Genomic DNA, 20,243 nt, shown 5'->3' on the forward strand with positions numbered 1-20,243 from the left:
TGTTATAATAAATATCCCCCAAAAATATATATAAAAACATTTTTTTCCCTCAATTTAGGCCGATACGTATTCTTCTACATATTTTTGGTAAAAAAAATCGCAATAAGCGATTATTGATTGGTTTGCGCAAAAGTTAGAGCGTTTACAAAATAGGGATAGTTTTATAGCATTTTTATTAATAATTTTTTATTATTTTTTTTTTTTACTAGTAATGGCGGCGATCTGTGATTTTTATTGTGACTGCGACATTGTCGGGGACCCATCGGACATTTTTGACACATTTTTGGGACCATTGTCATTTATACAGTAATCACTGCTATATAAATGCAGTGATTCCTGTGTAAATGACACTGGCAGTGAAAGGGTTAACCAGTGGGTGGCAGTGTAGGGGTTAAGTGTTCCTAGGGGTGTGTTACTAACTGTGGGGGGGTTGGGCTTTCATTTAGTGTACACTGATCTCTGCTCCAATCACATGGAGCAGAGATCAGCGTCACTAGTTGCTAGGCAGAATGGGAAAATGTTGTTTATACAGCATTTCCTCCATTCGGCCGTTCCGTGAGACGATCGCGGGGATGCCCGCGGCGATCGAGTCCGCGGGTCCCGCGACCGGACTCACGGGGGTCCCGACCAGCGCGGGAGCGCGCCGGCGGCGGCGCGCTCCCGATGGCACGGCGGCAACAAATATTGGACGTACATGTACGCCAATATGCCTGCCCGTGCCATGCTGTCGACGTACATCGTCGTGCGCTGGTCGGGAAGTGGTTAATATCACTATTTGCACTTTATTGCTTGGGGAGGCCCCATTGTCTAGGATCCTACAGATCCTTTGCCCTGTACTGGATTAGGATAAGGAGAATTTTGACCTAACTGTAAATGCCATATTTTGGAGTACAGTACACAGGTCCCTCCCCTTGGTTCTCTGTTTCTCCTTATTGCTTGCTACAAAACTGGAGTCACACAGAGTGTGTGGGGTTATATGAGGGTGCACTGGGGGTTGTTACCAGAAAAGCTTTTACCAGTGTCCAGTCATCTGAAGGTAGCAGCATATAAGGTCTATGACTGCAGATCCTGTGTCCTGTACTGTACTTCAAGATATGAAATTTACAGCCAAGTCAGAATTCCCATGTTGGTTAGGTACATATCCTCCAGGGTAGTGTCCAGTTTACCATGTCATTTGATTGATAATCCCTAGAATATTAGTCTAAAAAATGTTAATTATTGTTTTTTTAATATTTTTCTCCATTGACTTCGATGTGTCTCGGATTCAGGACTCAAACTTTAGTCATGTTCACCGAACCTGCCCCAAACTGAACTCAGGCACATTTGGTTCATCATTAATCTTTTTCTATTCCATCCTTCTGTTCATTCCCTGTTGTTGCAGTAATGCTCAGTGGGGTTTAGTTCAGCAATTATACTGTTAAAACAATGTCTTGTTACTGTTTTAATTATACATTTTGACAGATATTTGCATATGCATGCAATAGTAGTACATGAATGTGGTTCTTGTTTATAAAGACCTCATCTTTTGTAAGAACTGTCTAAATTTCCACACAGCTGTCAGAATCAAAGCCGCTTGGGTGAACCTTTGCTGCACAGTTTTTATTCTAATATCTAAACGTGTATCAAATATTACATGACATTTCAGACATATAGGTTTACCTGCACTTCACCACTACAAGGTTTAATTAAGTTTGACACATAGGTACACTACTGTGTAAAAATTTTAGGCAGGTGTAAAAAAAATGCTGTAAATTAGGAATGCTTTCAGAAATAAAACTGTTAATTGTTCATTTCATTTCAATTTTGTTCATTTATAAAAATAGAAGAGAAATCCAAATGTAATGTTTGGTGTGAACACCCTTTGCCTTGAAAACAGCATCAATTCTTCTTCTATACTTGCACACAAGTTTTGAAGGAATTTGTCAGGGAGGTTGTTCCAAACATCTTGGATTAGAGAACTAACCACGAATCTTCTGTGGATGTAGGATGCCTCAGATCCCTCCTGTCTCTTCAAGTAATCCCAGACAGATTCCATGATGTTGAGTTTAGGGCTCTGTGGGGGCCAACTTATCACTTCCACGACTGCTTGTTCTTCTGTACGCTGAAGATAGTTCTTAATGACGTTGGCTGTATGTTTTGTCCTGCTGCAAAATAAATTTGGGGCCAATCGCATATCTACTTGATGGTATGACATGATGAAAAAGTGTCTTCCTGTTTTTCTCAGCATTGAGGACACTTGACCCTGACAAAATCTCAAACTACATTTGCAGAAATGCAGCCCCAAACTTGAAAGGAACCCCCAACAATCTTCACTGTTGCTTGCAGCACTCATTATTGTACCATTCCCTATCAATGAACAAACTGACAAATATTTCAAATTTTGACTCATCAGTCAAGAGTACTTGATGCCATTTTTCTGCACCCCAGTTCCTATGTTTTCCTGCATAATTGAGTTGCTTAGCCTTGTTTACACGTCAGAGGTATGGCTTCCATGAAGACCACTTCTGACCAGACTTCCCTGGAGGGAAGATGCTTGTACCTGGGTCCCACTGGTTTCTGCCAGTTCTGTGCTGATGGCACTGCTGGACATCTTCCAATGTCGAAGGGAAGAAAGCATGATGTGTATTTCATCTGCTGTATTAAGTTTCTTCGGCCAACCCCTGTGTTTACGGTCCTCATCGTTGTTTCTTTCTGTTTCTTCAAAAGAGCTTGAACAGTACATCTTAAAAGGTCAGTCTGCTTTGAAGTCTTTGGAAGAGACCTTGCGGACACACTATAACTACCTTGTGACTTGTTGGTGTGTGGTGTTTGACCTGTGACCTAAAATTTTCTTCCACAACCTCACCTTAGTAGCAGAGTTTGGCTGTTCCTCACCCAATTTAAGCCTACACAACTGTTTGTTTCAGTTAATGTCTGTTTTTCAACCTACATATGAAATTGATGATCATTAGCACCTGCTTGGTATAATTGGTTAATCATACATTTGACAAATCCTACAAAATCCCTGACATTGTGCAAGTGTAAGAATTGATGCCGGTTTGAAGCCAAATATTGAATTGATTTTGATTTTTCTTCTGTTCTCTCACTTTGAATTATGTACATTTTATAAAAATAGCTAAATATATATATATTGTTTTTTTTAAAGCATTATTGCTTCTCAGCATTTCTTCAAGCCTGCTGAAAACCTTTGCACAGTACTGTATGTCCATAAAGAAGATTACAAACAGGCAGCTAAGTTTGTTTTATTGCAGAAGAGATGTAGAAAGTTTCTACTGCAATAAAGAGCTGCTTGCAGTTTTTTCCTTTTCAGTTTAGTTATGCTTTAAGACTTTTCTTTTATGCAAGTTTTTTATGCAGATTTACTAGTTTCTAAAAAAAACGCTACATTTCTCACAGCACAAGATCTCAGGTTATGCCATTTCACCTATCACTGCTTTTTCCTTTAATACTTTTATCCTTCTTAAATATCTGACTTCTCATTTATATAATTATAGGAATCTGTTGTGAAACCCATTGAAAAAGAGGAAGAAGCACATAAAGATAAAGATCCACCTACTGAGTCTACATCAGACACAACAGCACAACACAAAAATCACCTATTTGACTTAAACTGTAAAATATGCACAGGTGTGTATACTCATTTATTATTGCTTGAGAAATCTCTTATGGCTTGTCAACACTTGCCATTGGGGGGTAAAGGGAGGGCTTTAAAAATAGGAGCTCCACCTTAAAATACAAAGGCAGCAGACAGGGGTATGCACATGTATAATAAAATCAGTGTGCTCACATGGTAGAGGCGCTACCAGCGCACCACTCTATATACAGCATAAACAAAAACAAGATCTCCAATCCAGTTGGCAAAAAGATTCTGTGCTTCTAGCAACCATGTTGAGAGATCAACATCTCAGCTGGATTGGAGATCTACTTTTTGTCAATGCTTAATATAGAGTGGTGCACTGGTAGCACCTCTACCATGTGAGTACACTGATTTTATTTTATACAATACGTTTTGAGTTAAAAGAATATCACACTATCCAACCTATATCTTTATTGTCCATTAACTTTGAGCCCAGTGATGGTTTTACTGCTTGTCTGACCAAACTTATATCTGTCTGACCAATATATATACCATCTATTGATCTTTTTAACCACTTTCAGACCGGACCATTTTGCTGGTAAATGACCAGAGGTCTTTTTACACTTTGGCACTGCGCTGCTTTAACTGGTAATTGCGCGGTCATGCAATGTTGTACCCAAACAAAATTTGCGTCCTTTTCTTCCCACAAATAGAGCTTTCTTTTGATGGTATTTGATTGCCTCTGCGATTTTTATTTTTTGCGATATAAACGTAAAAAGACCGCAAATTTTGAAAAAAAATGATATTTTCTACTTTTTGTTATTAGAAAAATCCAATAAACTCAATTTTAGTCATACATTTAGGCCAAAATGTATTCAGCCACATGTCTTTGGTAAAAAAAAAGTCAATAATTGTATATTTATTGGTTTGCGCAAAAGTTGTCACATCTACAAACTAAGGTACGTTTTCTGGAATTTACGCAGCTTTTAGTTTACGACTGCCTATCTCATTTCTTGAGGTGCTAAAATGGCAGGGCAGTACAAAACCCCCCCAAATGACCCCATTTTGGAAAGTAGACCCCCTAAGGAAATTGATAAGAGGCATGTTGAGCCCATTGAATATTTTATTTTTTTGCCTCAAGCGATTGAATAATGACAAAAAAAAAATTTTTTTTTTTTTTTTACACAAAGTTGTCACTAAATGATATATTGCTCACACATGCTATGGGCGTATGTGAAATGACACCCCAAAATAAATTCTGCTGCTTCTCCTGAGTACGGGGATACCACATATGTGGGACTTTTTGGGAGCCTAGCCGCGTACGGGGCCCCGAAAACCAAGCACCGCCTTCAGGCTTTCTAAGGGCGTAAATTTTTGAGTTCACTTCTCACTACCTATTACAGTTTTGAAGGCCATAAAATGCCAAGATGGCACAAAACCCCCACAAATGACCCCATTTTAGAAAGTAGACACCCCAAGCTATTTGCTGAGAGGCATGTTGAGTTCATGGAATATTTTATATTTTGCCACAAGTTGCGGGAAAATTACAAACTTTTTTTTTTTTTTTTTTTTTTTCACAAAGTTGTCACTAAATGATATATTGCTCACACATGCCATGGGCATATGTGAAATGACACCCCAAAATAAATTCTGCTGCTTCTCCTGAGTACGGGGATACCACATATGTGGGACTTTTTGGGAGCCTAGCCGCGTACGGGGCCCCGAAAACCAAGCACCGCCTTCAGGCTTTCTAAGGGCGTAAATATTTGACTTCACTCCTCACTACCTATTACAGTTTTGAAGGCCATAAAATGCCAAGATGGCACAAAACCCCCACAAATGACCCCATTTTAGAAAGTAGACACCCCAAGCTATTTGCTGAGAGGCATGTTGAGTCCATGGAATATTTTATATTTTGCCACAAGTTGCGGGAAAATTACAAACTTTTTTTTTTTTTTTTTTTTTTTCACAAAGTTGTCACTAAATGATATATTGCTCACGCATGCCATGGGCATATGTGAAATGACACCCCAAAATAAATTCTGCTGCTTCTCCTGAGTACGGGGATACCACATATGTGGGACTTTTTGGGAGCCTAGCCGCGTACGGGGCCCCGAAAACCAAGCACCGCCTTCAGGCTTTCTAAGGGCGTTACAGTTTTGAAGGCCATAAAATGCCAAGATGGCACAAACCCCCCCCAAATGACCCCATTTTGGAAAGTAGACACCCCTAAATTTAGGGGTACACTAGTGAGACTAGGTAATAAATGGCGGGTGCCCTGAAACTATAAAAAAATAACTAACCAACCAGCGTCACCTGTAACAGTTATATGGTGATCACTGGTGAAAGGGTTAACTAGGGGGCAATCAGGGGGCTTTATGCGGTAGTATATGGGGGTCCCTGGCGCTATAAAAAGCTGCGGCGAACCTAAATACCTACTTGCCTAACTAGCGTCACCTGTGACACTAATACAGCGATCAGAAAAACGATCGCTTATTAGGCTGGGTTCACACTGGAGCGATGCGGGAACGCCACGAATGCGCGGCGGGTTCCCGCATCGCATGCCTCCCGGCGGCAGTTCACACTGCCCTATGCGAACTGCTGGGAGTGTCAGTGAAATGTTACTGACACCCCCAGATCAGTTCGCATATCGCAGTGCGATCTGCAAACTCGGATCGCATGGTGTGAACACCCATGCGATCCGATTCTGCTGCGGGCCAAAAAAAGGGTCCCGTGCGAATTTGCGGCGGGTGCGGCGGGTGTGGCGGGTGCGGCGAATGGCTGAACTCGAATCGCACAGAGATCGGATGTGATTTGCACTGCAGTGCGAATCACATCCGTTCTCAAACCGCTGCAATCTGAACCCAGCCTTAGTGACACTGGCGACGGGGGGTGATCACGGGGTTAAACCTTTATTGGGGGGGTTAGGGGGGTACCTTAGAACTAAAGGGGGCTAACCCTAACTGCCCTAACAGTTATTAGTCACAAATGACACCCGCCGGGTGATCAGGGGGTTAAACCTTTATTAGGTAATAAATGGCGGGTGCCCTGAAACTATAAAAAAATAACTAACCAACCAGCGTCACCTGTAACAGTTATATGGTGATCACTGGTGAAAGGGTTAACTAGGGGGCAATCAGGGGGCTTTATGCGGTAGTATATGGGGGTCCCTGGCGCTATAAAAAGCTGCGGCGAACCTAAATACCTACCTGCCTAACTAGCGTCACCTGGGACACTAATACGGCGATCAGAAAAATGATCGCTTATTAGGCTGGGTTCACACTGGAGCGATGCGGAAACGCCGCGAATCCGCGGCGGGTTCCCGCATCGCATGCCTCCCGGCGGCAGTTCACACTGCCCTATGCGAACTGCTGGGAGTGTCAGTGAAATGTTACTGACACCCCCAGATCAGTTCGCATATCGCAGTGCGATCTGCAAACTCGGATCGCATGGTGTGAACACCCATGCGATCCGATTCTGCTGCGGGCCAAAAAAAGGGTCCCGTGCGAATTTGCGGCGGGTGCGGCGGGTGTGGCGGGTGCGGCGAATGGCTGAACTCGAATCGCACAGAGATCGGATGTGATTTGCACTGCAGTGCGGTGCGAATCACATTCGTTCTCATAAACCGCTGCAATGTGAACCCAGCCTTAGTGACACTGGCGACGGGGGGTGATCACGGGGTTAAACCTTTATTGGGGGGGTTAGGGGGGTACATTAGAACTAAAGGGGGCTAACTCTAACTGCCCTAACAGTTATTACAGTCACAAATGACACCAATGCAAAAAAAAAAAAAAAAAAAAAAAAAAATGACATTGGTGTCACTGTGACTGGGGGGCAGGGGTAATTGGGGGGGTGATCGGGGGGTAAAGGGGGGGTGTGAGTGTGCCTGGCATGTTCTACTGTGTGTGGGATGTGTTGGTGCAACTCACTGATCCGCTCTCCTCCGTGTCGGAACGAAAAATACCGACACGGAGGAGAGAATACATCACTTCCTCTCCTGTGTTTACATTACAGGAGAGGAAGTGATGTCACCGGGGATTTCTATTCGTCGGGAGCGATCGCGAGGGGGTGGCCATGAATGAATGGCCGTCCCCTCGTCCGGGATCGCTCCCGAACGAAAACCGACCGCCGCAGGCACCGGGCGGGGGCCCGATCGGGCCCCCGACCCGCGGGAGGCAAATCACGTACATGTACGTGCTTATGCCTGCCCGTGCCATTCTGCCGACGTACATCGGCGTTAGGCGGTCGGCAAGTGGTTAAGCACTGAATTTGATGTTCACCAATGAAGATTTTTTTACTCATGTGTAAAATGTATAAATTTAATCGTTATTAGTTCACAATTTTGAAATTTTTCACATTTATAACCGCTATCATCACTACTTCATAGTGTTTGCATTTGCACTTTATTGTTTGGAATCATGTTTGAATAATTATGCAGCATTGATGTAGAGTCATTTACACTTTGTGGCACTACAATTTAACCACTTGACCACTGGGCACTTAAACACCCTTAATAACCAGACCAATTTTCAGCTTTCGGTGCTCTCACATTTTGAATGACAATTACTCAGTCATGCAACACTGGACCTATATGAAATTTTTGTCCTTTTTTCACACCTTTTTTCTTTTGGTGGTATTTAATCACCGCTCAGTTTTTTATTTTTTGTGCTATAAAAGAAAAAAGACCGAAAATTCTGTAAAAAAAATGAATTTTTCTTCGTTTCTGTTATAACATTTAGCAGATTAGTAATTTTTTCTTCATAAATTTTGGCCAAAATTTATACTACTACATATCTTTGGTAAAAATAAGTACAAATTGGTGGATATTATTTGGTCTTTGTGAAAGTTATAGAGTCCACAAGCTATGGTGCCAATATCTGAAAATTGATCACACCTGAAGTACTGACGGCCTATTTCAATTCTTGAGACCCTAACATGCCAGAAAAGTACAAATACCCCCCAAATTACCCCTTTTTGGAAAGAAGACATTCCAAGGTATTTAGTAAGAGGCATGATGAGTTTTTTGAAGTTGTCATTTTTTCCCACAATACTTTGCAAAATCAAGATTTTTTTTTTTTTTTTCCACAAAATTGTCATATTATCAGTTTATTTCTCACACACAGCATATGCATACCACAAATTACACCCCAAAACACATTCTGCTATTACTCCCGAGTACGGCGATACCACATGTGTGAGACTTTTACACAGTGTGGCCACATACAGAGGCCCAACATGCATGGAGCGCCATCAGGCATTCTGGAGAACCCAGGACAATTCTGACATTTCTCTCCTACATGTAAAAATCATCATTTATTTGCTAGAAAATTACATAGAATCCCAAAGCATTATATATGTTTTTTTAGCAAACACCCTGGAGAATACAATGGTGGTCGTTGCAACTTTTTATCTCGCACAGTATTTGCGCAGCAATTTTTCGAATGCTTTTTTTTGAAAAAAAAAAAAACAGTTTTGTGCTTAAAAAAAAAAACACAGTAAAGTTAGCCCAATTTTTGCATAATGTGAAAGATGAAGTTATGCTGAGTAAATAGATACCTAACATGTCACTCTTCAAAATTGCACACGCTCGTGGAATGGCGCTAAACGCCGCTACTTAAAAATCCCCATAGGCGACGCTTTACATTTTTTTTACTGGTTATATGTTTTGAGTTACAGAGGAGGGCTAGGGCTAGAATTATTGCTCTCGCTCTAACGTTCTTAGTGATACCTCACATGTGTGGTTTGAACACCGTTTTCATATGTGGGCGGGACTTACCTACGCGTTCGCTTCTGCATGCTAGCACATGGGGACAGGGGCGCTTTAAAAAAAAAATTTTATTGTTCATTTTACTTTATTTATTTTAGTTTGACGTTTTTTTCCCAGAATTTTTTTTTTTTATCACTTTTATTCCTATTACAAGGAATGTAAACATCCCTTGTAATAGGAATATGGCATGACAGGTCCTCTTTATAGTGAGATATGGGGTCAATAAGACCCCGCATCTCACCTCTAAGCTGGGAAGCCTGAAATAAAAAATAAAAAAAGATTCTGGCTTTGATCGTATTGGCGAGTCGGTAGAAGCACCGGCGGGAGGGGGGGGGGGTGTGTCCATGGCTGGGTATCACCGACTATGGCTGAGTATTGCAGGGTATCTCCGAGTATGGCTGGGTATCTCCGGGTATGAAAATTTATGGCAGGGTATTGCAGAGTATTGGCTGGAATTGTACTGCAGAATATTGGCGAGTATTGGTGGGTGTTGCAGAGTATTGTCGGGTGGCTGGTGTTGCAGAGTATTGGGGGGTGTTGCAGAGTATTGGCAGGGAATTGAGGGGTTACATTTCGGTGAGCAGCGATGTGGGCACTGCAGATGCAGCCCACATCGCTGCTGACACCGATCTCTTCCCCCTCCGCTGTACCGGTCGGTACAGAGAGGGGAGGGAGGAACCGGCGTCATAACATGACACCAGTTTGTTTGCAACTGATCGCTTCGTCATTTGACGGAGCGATCACGTGGTAAACGGCCGCGATGAGCGGCCGTTTACCGTGATCCTCCGGGTCCTGTGGACCCGGCGGTCACGGATGCTCTCGAGTGCGCGCACCAGGGGGCGAGCGAGAGCGGAATTCTGGGAGGACGTCATATGACGGCCTCCCAGAGTTAAACAACCGTCCTGTAGCCGTCATTCGGCTATGGGCCGGTTGTTAAGTGGTTAATTTAATTATTTATTATTTGCATTAGCACTTTAAGGATTGAATTTATGTTTGGACATTAATTATTTTGGATTGACGGAGAGATAATTCAGAGCGGAACAACATTTTTTTTTTTTTTTTATGATTTAACACAACATATGGGAGTGTGATTGGTGTCAGCAGCAGAAAAGGCATTCCTTCATTTATTTCATTATTAGGATGTAGGCTGTTGACCTATTATACCATTGGTAGCTTGCAAGATTTTTATTCCTTTATCTTCAATCCATAACCACTTTTATAACCACTTCAACTAGAGGACATATGGGTTAACGGAGTTAAGAGATGGAGTCTGCTAATATATTTATTAATTATTTGCTACATTTGTTTGAAAGTATTACTGAAGTCTTTTTATGTTAGCATTGGTGCGAATCATCTCCTGCCTCCTCTTAACTAGCAACAGTATTCAGCATAGTTAGCAACTTAAAAAAAAGAACAAATATATTGGTGCCTTGCTCCACTAATTTCTAACTTGTTCAGTGGATGATTAAACTGGTGTTTTAGAACCTGACACATTTATGTATTGCAGTATTACTGGTAATGTCACCTCTTTCCTCACAGTTTGCAGTCTGTGTATCTGGTAAACTTAAAGGGTCCTCGGACACTATTTTTAAATGTGGATGTGCTATTTTGTAAGAGTTGGATGCTATTGAAATGGCATGGCAGTTTAGAATTGCATGCTTTAACCACTTGAGCTCTGAAAGGTTTTACCCTTCACAGTTATGCAAAAATAACCCCCCCAATATTTTCTACTTTCTGCCATTAACCACTTCAGCCCCGGAAGATTTGGCTGGTCAAAAACCAAGCCATTTCTTGCTATATGGCACAGCGTCTCTTTAAGAATTGCACGGTCGTGCAATGCTGTACCCAAACGAAATTGATGTTCTTATTTTCCCACAAATGCGACACATGATATGAGAGTCTGAGAGGGCTGCACACCCTATTTGAAGTCTTTGAAAAGAAAAAAGTGGAAAGTTCACCACAAGGCTTTTTAGCAGCAAATAGGAGTCAAATATTTTGGAAAAAAAATCACAGGTTTTTTTTATTTCAAAGGACGGTTCGACACAAAACATATGTAAAAAAATGAGTTAAAATATGATCTCGTATATACAAAGAGAGGCAAATTAGGCTAAGAAAGGTTATACATCAACGGTGATACATTGTTACACTTGGAATTGCACTATCCGATGTATGGAAATGCCCCAATGCATTTCGACCTCAAAGGTTATGGTCTTCTTCAGGGGGTCCTTACATTTCTATAAATACATCAAGAGGACAGATTTCGATATTCTAATTGTCATGTAATTTAATATCCAATACAGTCTCATTTATTACTTTTACATTGTTTCGTGTTGAATTTATGTAATCACAGTGTATTTACCCTTTCCTCCAGGAAAGCTCTCTTAACCAGAGACTTCTTTAAAAACAGATAATCCTCTCAAGTGCGATCCCGGACCCACTGAGAGCCTGTCCATGCCCTCAACCCAAGGGGGCGACCCTGATCTGTGAGGTTTACAAGTGGTCACATGTTTAACGGCCCCCCAATGGGGAATCAAATGCGCATACATAATTAGCATACCAAAGAGGTATGGATTGTTTTTTAGGACATTGTGAAAGGGGGAAATCCTTAATGAAAGGAGTCCCCCTCCGTGCGCTGCCGGGGTTGTTTCAATGTTAACTCAGTATATAATTAGGTTTTTTTTCTCCATAAAGGGGTTGGGAAGTTTATATCCAATCCCCATGTAAGAGAAACCATGTCACGCCGTACATGGTATATCATTTTCTATTTAGTTGCGATGGTGAATTGTGCATTGTTCTCACAATCATCTTAGTATTTGGCATACAACAGATGATCTGAGTATGTTATAAACAGTAAGGAGTAACACAATGATATTGTGTCAGCTAGATAAAGAGACAAAATAGGTGCGTGTGTGTGTGTGCGTGTGTGTGTGGTTACCGCTTATGGCAGCCAATTGAGTGTAATCCATTTGAAAATATGCATGTCATAGAAAAAGTGTAGTATGGAAAATATATGTTGAGGGTGTGCATGTAGACAATTCATGCTCAAACCACAAAACAGACAGACCATAACCTTTGAGGTCGAAATGCATTGGGGCATTTCCATACATCGGATAGTGCAATTCCAAGTGTAACAATGTATCACCCTTGATGTATAACCTTTCCTAGCCTTGTTTGTCTCCTCTTGTATATACCAGAGCTGATATTTTAACTCATTTTTATATATGTTTTGTGTGTAATCATCCTTTGAAATAAAAAATCTGTGATTTTTTTACAAAATATTTGACTCCTATTTGCTGCTAAAAAGCCCCGAGGGGAACTTTCCACTTTTTTTCTTTTCGAAATCTGACACTTTTGACACATTTTTGGGACCATAAAATGCTATAAAATGCACTGATTACTGTATAAATGACACTGGCAGGGAAAGGATTAACACTAGGGGGCGATCAAGGGGTAACTGTGTTCTCTCTGTGTGTTCTAACTGTAGGGGGGATGGGACTACTAGGGGAAGAGAGAGAGATCGGTGTTCATACTAAGGATGAACACGCAATCTGTCTCCTCTTCCCTGAGAGAACTGGGATTTGTGTGTTTACACACACACATCCCCGTTCTTGCTCTGTAACGAGCAATTGCGGGTGCCCGACGGTCATAGCGCCCGCTGGGCACTCGCATCAGCTCCGGGGACACGCTTCAGGCACGCGGCGCTGGAGGTGTCTTAAAGAGCCGACATACAGCTACGATGGCTCGTGCAGGGGAGCCAGCCAACCTAGTATAACGGCGGCAGCTAGTCCGGAAGTGGTTAAACACATCCAGTAAATTAGAATTTCGTCATAAATTTATACCAAAATATATTCTGCTATATGTCTTTGGTGAAAAAAAAAAGTTATAGTCTTTCTATGGTATATATATCTGAAAATGTATCAATTCTGATGCACTAATGGCCTATATCGTTTTTTGAGCCTTTTTTGGAAAGTAGACAATCCATAGTATTATGGCAAGTTTATTGAAGTTGTAAATTTTTTGTTACAATTATTTTGAAAATTAAGAAATTTCATAAAAAAAATGTTTTGCATTCTGTTACCAGTACATATCCATTTTTCTTAAAGGGGTTGTAAACTTTCGTGTTTTTTCTATCTTCATCCTATGCATTAAGGTGAAAAAACTCCTGGCAGTGACTGGCCCCATACCCCCCACCCCCCCCATGGTTTATTTACCTGAGCCCTGGAACTTGACCTGGCGGGGACACTCTGTCTCTCTGCCTTGGGTTCTCGGCTCTTGATTGGATAGATTGATAGCAGCCATTGGCTCCAGCTGCTGTCAATCAAATCCAATGATGCAGGCACGTGGGGCAAAGCCGAGTCATACATTTGGTAGGTATGGACACCGAATGTTGGACTCGGGAGCGCGCCCACAAGGTCACCCCCTCGGGAGAGCGCTTTTCCTAGGGGGTTATCTGATGTGGGAAGGAGCTACGAGGGCTGCAGACCCCAGTGCAAAACGAGCTGCACAGTGGAGGTAAGTATGATATGTTTGTTATCTTCAGTGTAACCATAGTAACACTGTACTACTCTGTGAGGGTAACTCTGTGATAGCTATGGGCTATGGGCCAATCACAGCATTGTCACAGCATAGTCAACACAGCTGTTATGAATTAATTTATTCATTCGTGATTTTGCCTGCACATGCCGATTTTCCGCAGTATATATATATATGAAACGCATAGCCTTAAGAGCAGCATAAATCGGAGAGAGACAAAGTGGGGGGGGGGGGGGGGGGGGCGGCATTTATCAATTCTGTTACACAGCCACTAAACAGGAATCGGTAGAGATTTATTACAAGGTTGCAAATGGATTCATAAACTCCTCCCTGAGCTGGATCACACTATAGCATTGCAGTAATGTGCTTTACATGCGTTGGTTTTGAATGGCATCCCAGCACAGCAATGAATATGCATTGCAGTGCAGTACACAAATGTGATTTATGGTGTGCCTACACCTGTTAGCGCACCGCACATGTGTTACTGAGCTTCAACAGACATCTGTCGGCAAGGTATATTGGCGAACTGCCCACTAAGAGATGTCTCTTTCCTCCAAACTTTCTCGGTCCACTTCAGCCCTCTTCTCAGCTGTCACACATTCTAGTTTTTAAACAGTTTGTGTCTGCCTCCGGTGATCATTCAGCCTCTCCATTCGGTGGCTGTTAAGGATTCTCTCCATATCTGGATCGTTTTTTCTGATTGGGGAGTCATAAATAAGCCCAAGAGCTGCTTTCTGGTCTTCCAGAACACGTGGTCACTTCTATATTGTGAGGTCCCTCATTCGAGCTCTGTTGGACAGTATCACAACTGAGAGACAATGGGAGTCCTTCCTTCATGAGAAGGGGTAGTCTGGTTTCTGCGCTGGGCGATAATGTAAGTCTCAGTCTCACCTATACTTATGCTTCTAAGGGAAATCCCCTAGAAACCATCTCCTAATTGATAGCCTATGGATTTGGGGGGGGGGGGGGGGGGCTCCATCTCAGACCCTGCATTCTGCATTACAGGTGAAGTTTGCCAGAGGAGGGCCTTGTGTCTTGTTTGTCAGCAGGCAGAAGACACTAGTTTGCTGCGGGTGTCTACTGACAGGAACAGGGAATGCATTAATAACCTGTCCACTTTAGGTTAGGTCCTCTTTCCTTGACTCATTTGCAGGTTTCTGAGGAAGGTCTTTTGGGCACTTTTCCTCTGCCTTCAATCCTGCTCTTCTGAGGCTTCACGTGATCGAGGGCATTCCCAGACCTGTGACTTGTAGTCAGGCATAGGCAGGGCTGTTCTTCAGTGGGATCACATCGCTGCCTTACCAGAGAGGCTGTGTTAACTTCATTCTCAGTTCTGTCTGCGCCCATCTCACCAGCCTCAGAGCGAAGGTCTAATTTCCCTTTCCTGTTTACAGAATGGAATAAATAGCCCTTTGCTCAGTCCCAAACAGTAGAACCAGGATACTTTTTCTTGTCAAAGTTGGCAACGAAAACCTTACTAGCACTGACTTGCCCCACTGACCACTATGCTACATATGGTATGGTATAGCTCTCAAAAGCATTTAACTGTTTAAATTCCAGTACTATATTAAAGTTTAAATATCCTTGCGGGACAAGACCTTTACATAAAACAAGATCAGCATAAAGAAACCTGTCTAAATCCTTCCTACAATATAAGCTAGCCACTCTGCACATTAATATACAAACAGTACAAATATGATTTGTATTTTTTCCCCTGCTCCTTACTTGCCTTATTTTTGTCAACATAAATGTTAATGGCTCACATGTTCCTCCTTTTCACATGTTCTTGATAAATTGTCACCCAGATCATACCACACTTTTTTCCCCCTCTATTGTCTATCTTTCCTTTTTTTCTTGCCTCTCTTTTCCATACCCGATAAGGGCCAGGACACATAAATAGTTGTCTGTAAAATATAGATTCTGTTTTTCTTGGATTCTGTAACAACTTTTAATTCTGAAATACTAATTATTGACAAAATAATATAGATTGCGATTACAATTTGTTAAGGTCGAATGGCACCACCTGCTGAAGATTTGTCACCTAAGAAAGTGAAAATGTCTGTGGGTGCAATACGTGAAGAGTCTGAGACTATATCAGAAACATCTTCTGCGTCTGGTAATTTCAAGGTGGAAATGATGGAAACAGAAAAACCAGAATCACCAAAAGAAGCACCCTTTTCAGCTCCAAGGTAACTTTATTACCCAGTATATTCATTTTTAACTACAGTATTTTAGCTCTCCTACCTTTTTAATACCCTTATGAACCAGTGCAATTTTTACATTTCTACTACAGGACTCTTTATTTGGTGATAACTTTGTCATTACTTAAGGTAACAAGACATATTTGTTTCTTTGGGCACAAACCAGGCTTTCTCTTGCCAATATTGTCTTGAAAAAGTTATTGTTTTCATCTTAATCATGAAGTACAGGACACGGGGCTAGTATTTACAGATGGGGGGTTTATAAGCAAGCTACCTACAGGTGATCGGACACTGGCAAAAAAACAACTTGCTAGAGCCATCCCTAATGCACACTCACATAAAGCCACCTATTCCATGAGACTCCAGTTTATTGCTAGTGTTCTTAGGTTATGGACCTTATTCTCCTTTGGAGAGGTTTTTGTCTTTTTAACCATTCCTTTTTTCTTGTTAAATCTTGGGTACTGTACCCAGATCCCTCTTGTATGGGGCCGATCTGTTTCAGACACTGTATCCTGCACTGGGCGCTCACCTTGGCATGAAGGGCAATTCGTGTAGTTAGCTGCAGGGTGCTATACAAGTCCAGGACCATGGTCCATGTTTATGGTCCCCTGTCTCTTAAAGCAGAGTTCCACCCATTTAAAAGTTAGCAGCTACAAAAAGTGTAGTTGCTGACTTTTAATAATCAGACACTTACCTGTCCCACGGTCCAGCGATGCGGGCGCACAAAGCCTTGCTTCTTTCCCCCTCCCCTTCATGGCGCCGGCATTGTAAGTGTGGGCGCCTGGCTTTGGCTTAACAGCCAGCGTGCACTGCTCATGCGTGAGCCACGCTGCATGCTGTGACTAGCTGGGCAATCTTCTGGAACCTGTAACGTGTCCCAGAAGATTGCTGGGGGGGGGTTGGGTGAACTTCCTTCTGGTCCCGCGGAGGAAGTGGGAGCTCGGTGCCCCTAAAAACTGGGTACCCACTCCCCCTCCAAAAAAATAACATGCCAAATGTGGCACGTTCGGAGGATCACCAGCACTTAAAGCGGAAGTTCCAATTTTGAGTGGTATGCCCACCGTTACAGGTGAAACCTTAACAGGCCCAGAGGATTAGATAAGACATGGTTTCCGTGTATTTTGGCACTAGCTCCTGGCTATGAATAGACAACTGGCAGTGCTTCACACAATGCTGATACATAGACAAAAGAATGAGGAGTTATTTACTTTACTGTGTTACTCCCTGTTGTAATTGTAACTAATATTTTTGTAGCAATATCTACCTAATTTTAAATCTGTCATGTTCCTTTTCTCCCATCCGAACTCTTAGGATCATGTAGTTGGGAAGTGACACACTTTGTGATATTCTCAGAGTTGTGAGACTCTGAAACAACCAATGTTTATTTCAGTACTCACTGTACACGCTAACATGCATCTTAGGACAGGTATTTCTTATTATGCTCCCCTTACATTGTGTTGCATCACACGTGGGTCCACGCTGCCCTCACAAGATGGCTTCCATGTACCTTGACCCTTGTCATCACTCCTGGGTGGAGCCAACCTTAAAGTGACAGTGTATGTGGAACCCTTCGGTTCTAACACCTTCCATCCACCCCCCCCCCCCCCCAAAAAAAAAACACAACAAAACCAAGAACAGGCCAAAACAGTAACTAATTAACTGTCCAACAATAGTTCTCAAAACACAAGAGATTCACAGGACTTAGCCTGCATCCAGATGTGAGACCAATCTTCCAGGGACAGCTGTGGCGACACCATCGAAAGTCTCTAAACTTGCCCTGCAGCTGAAACCGGTCCGGAGGGCAAAAGTGTCGTTGAGGGCAGGCACCCCTGCGATTCAGGGGCCGAAAGGCTAGCTCAGAGGGTGGGACAGATCTCTGGACCAGAGCTGGAGGGCACCATTGGAGCGGAGTTCCAAAGTTCAGAGTCCCCCCAAACATCAGTCCCAGTGCAATACTGATCTGCTGGGTGCAGAACCTTGAGACACTGGTGATTCGGGCAGCTGAGAGCAAGGACGCAGTTGGTCTGCATACATCTGCAAATGGAACCATCTTCCAGGCAGACCCTATACATCTTGGGCCTCAAGGTCTCTGCAACGATAGCAGGAAGCCAATGGGTGTTGGAAGCCCCATAAGATCAGGCTCAAACCTTTTGTTGGGCTGTGAACCGGGGGAGCTTGTAGTGTTTGACCATCTTGTCTTGGGAATGCAGTACATGTTCATGGACCGTTTGAGGGGGCGGAGCATGTCCAAAACAGTCCATGGCTGCTGACCCAGGAGGAGTTTAGCTGGAGTTTTCTCTGTGATTGCATGTGTTGTGTTTTTCTATAAGCAGAAAGGAAGGAGTCCAGCTGCTGGGGTGACGGACTGTTTACTTTGAGCCACTGTAGCTTTGAAATTGCGTTTGAAAGTCTACACAAACCATTCTGCTTGGCTATTTGTATCCAGGCGGTAAGGTGCGGTTAATTTGTGCTTGATGTAAGCGGTCAGGAAACTCTGAAACTCCTGACTGGTGAATTGTGCCCCGTTGTCTGTGATGATTTCTCTGGGGTACCCAAACGTAACAGCGAGATGTAACAGAATAGAAATTATCGCCTTAGTCGTTGGCTGAGTAATGGGAATGAGGGGGAAGTGTTGGGAGAAAAACTAATAACGCAATGCAAAAATATATCTTAAGGGCGCAAAGGAACCAATATATAAATAAAATATCGAATTAGAAATATAACGTGTATCTAATTAATATAGTGCACAATAAAATAAACCATAACAAATGTCCACAAACATATGTAAACAAATCTACTTGTGTATGATCCAACACTGTGATAAAGTGCAAACGTGCTTAAATAAGCTTGCTTAAAGTGCTTCACCCGAAGTGATAACAAAATGCGCTCACCAGATAGCCTCGGCCAACAAAGTGACCGCAAAGCATGACTTTCAGGAAGAAATCCTTAATTCAATGCTGTATCTCCTTTTCATATCCCATTTCACTCAGGCAATCATATATGGATGAAGGTGAATCACAATCCACCTTGCAGGTATATAAATGTAGGCATCTTCCCCTTATACCATCTCTCCACTGCATATATCAACCTGCATCAAGTCTGTAAAAAAGCTTCCCAACATAGAGCCAAGTAAAGCAGGATATAATGTAATATCGCTTTACGTTTTATTGTTTAAAAAGAGCACTTACAGGTGGAAGCAGAAACCAGTCAGACGTCGGTAAAAAAACTTGCGTGGTGCATCTTCAGCTGTGCAAGCGAAAGTATTACTGCTGCATAATGGGAATGACTTCAGGACACTTTGAATGGGCATCAAGAAGGTATGTCCTCTGATCGGGCCTGCAAAGTCCAAGTGTAGGCGAAACCAGGGAACCCGTGAGCTGGACACACCCTTGAGGAGGGTCTCTTGCAGTTTGTGCACATCTAATGCCCCGTACACACGAGCGGACTTTTCGACATCCAAACTCCGACGGACTGAGTCCGGCGGACTATCCGATCGTGTGTGGGCTGCAACGGACTTTAGCGAAGCTAAAGTCTGACGGACTTTAGAAATGAAGCATGCTTTAAATTTTCCCGACGGAACTCCGCCGGACCCGGTCCCCTTTGAAAAATCCGCTCGTGTGTGTGCTACTCCGACGGACTAAAACCGACGCTAGGGCAGCTATTGGCTACTGTCTAGGAACTTCCTACGTCGAATCCAGTCGTACGTCATCACGTTCGACTCCGTCGGAGTTTGGTGTGATGGTGTGTGGTCAAGTCCGTTCGGTCGAAAAGTCCGCCAGAACTCCGGCGGAACTCCGGCGGAACTCCTTTGGAGGTCTGTCAGACTTAATCCCTCTCGTGTGTACGGGGCATAACACAAGCATTCACATATGTTGTGATATCTGTGTCTGTGTTCAGCGACCACACATAACCTTGGGCTTTTTGTTTCATACGCGTGTCCCCGGGATGACCAGTATGTAGCAAGTCCAGAATGTGTCTCCGGAGAGTCTGTGGAATGATCACTCAGTCTCCCCATAAAAGAGTTGCCAGCCACAGTTAATTCCATACGCCTACGGAAAGGAGTTGTGTGACGATTTCAGGTCAACCGGACGGTACCCAGGAGAGTATTGTTTTCAGGAAGGAGTCCATGACTGTATGGGCTGCTATCTCTCCAGAAGACAAGGAC

The 20,243-nt window shown here is 42.8% G+C and overlaps 1 protein-coding gene across 2 annotated transcripts in view; it reads left to right on the forward strand.

Annotated features, from left to right (window-relative positions):
* PHF3 (PHD finger protein 3) overlaps positions 1 to 20,243 on the forward strand; it is a 160,210-nt gene that overhangs the window by 99,837 nt on the left and 40,130 nt on the right. For both annotated transcript variants that reach the window (XM_077487870.1, XM_077487871.1), the window contains 2 exons: positions 3,495 to 3,627; positions 15,886 to 16,066. In XM_077487870.1, the coding sequence (XP_077343996.1) occupies positions 3,495 to 3,627; positions 15,886 to 16,066 (314 nt within the window). The remainder of the gene's footprint in view (positions 1 to 3,494; positions 3,628 to 15,885; positions 16,067 to 20,243) is intronic.

The sequence above is a fragment of the Lithobates pipiens genome, unplaced genomic scaffold (assembly GCF_037356315.1).
Source record: "Lithobates pipiens isolate NorthernLeopardFrog02 unplaced genomic scaffold, aLitPip1_a1.2 Scaffold_18, whole genome shotgun sequence".
Taxonomy (NCBI): Eukaryota; Metazoa; Chordata; class Amphibia; order Anura; family Ranidae; genus Lithobates; species Lithobates pipiens.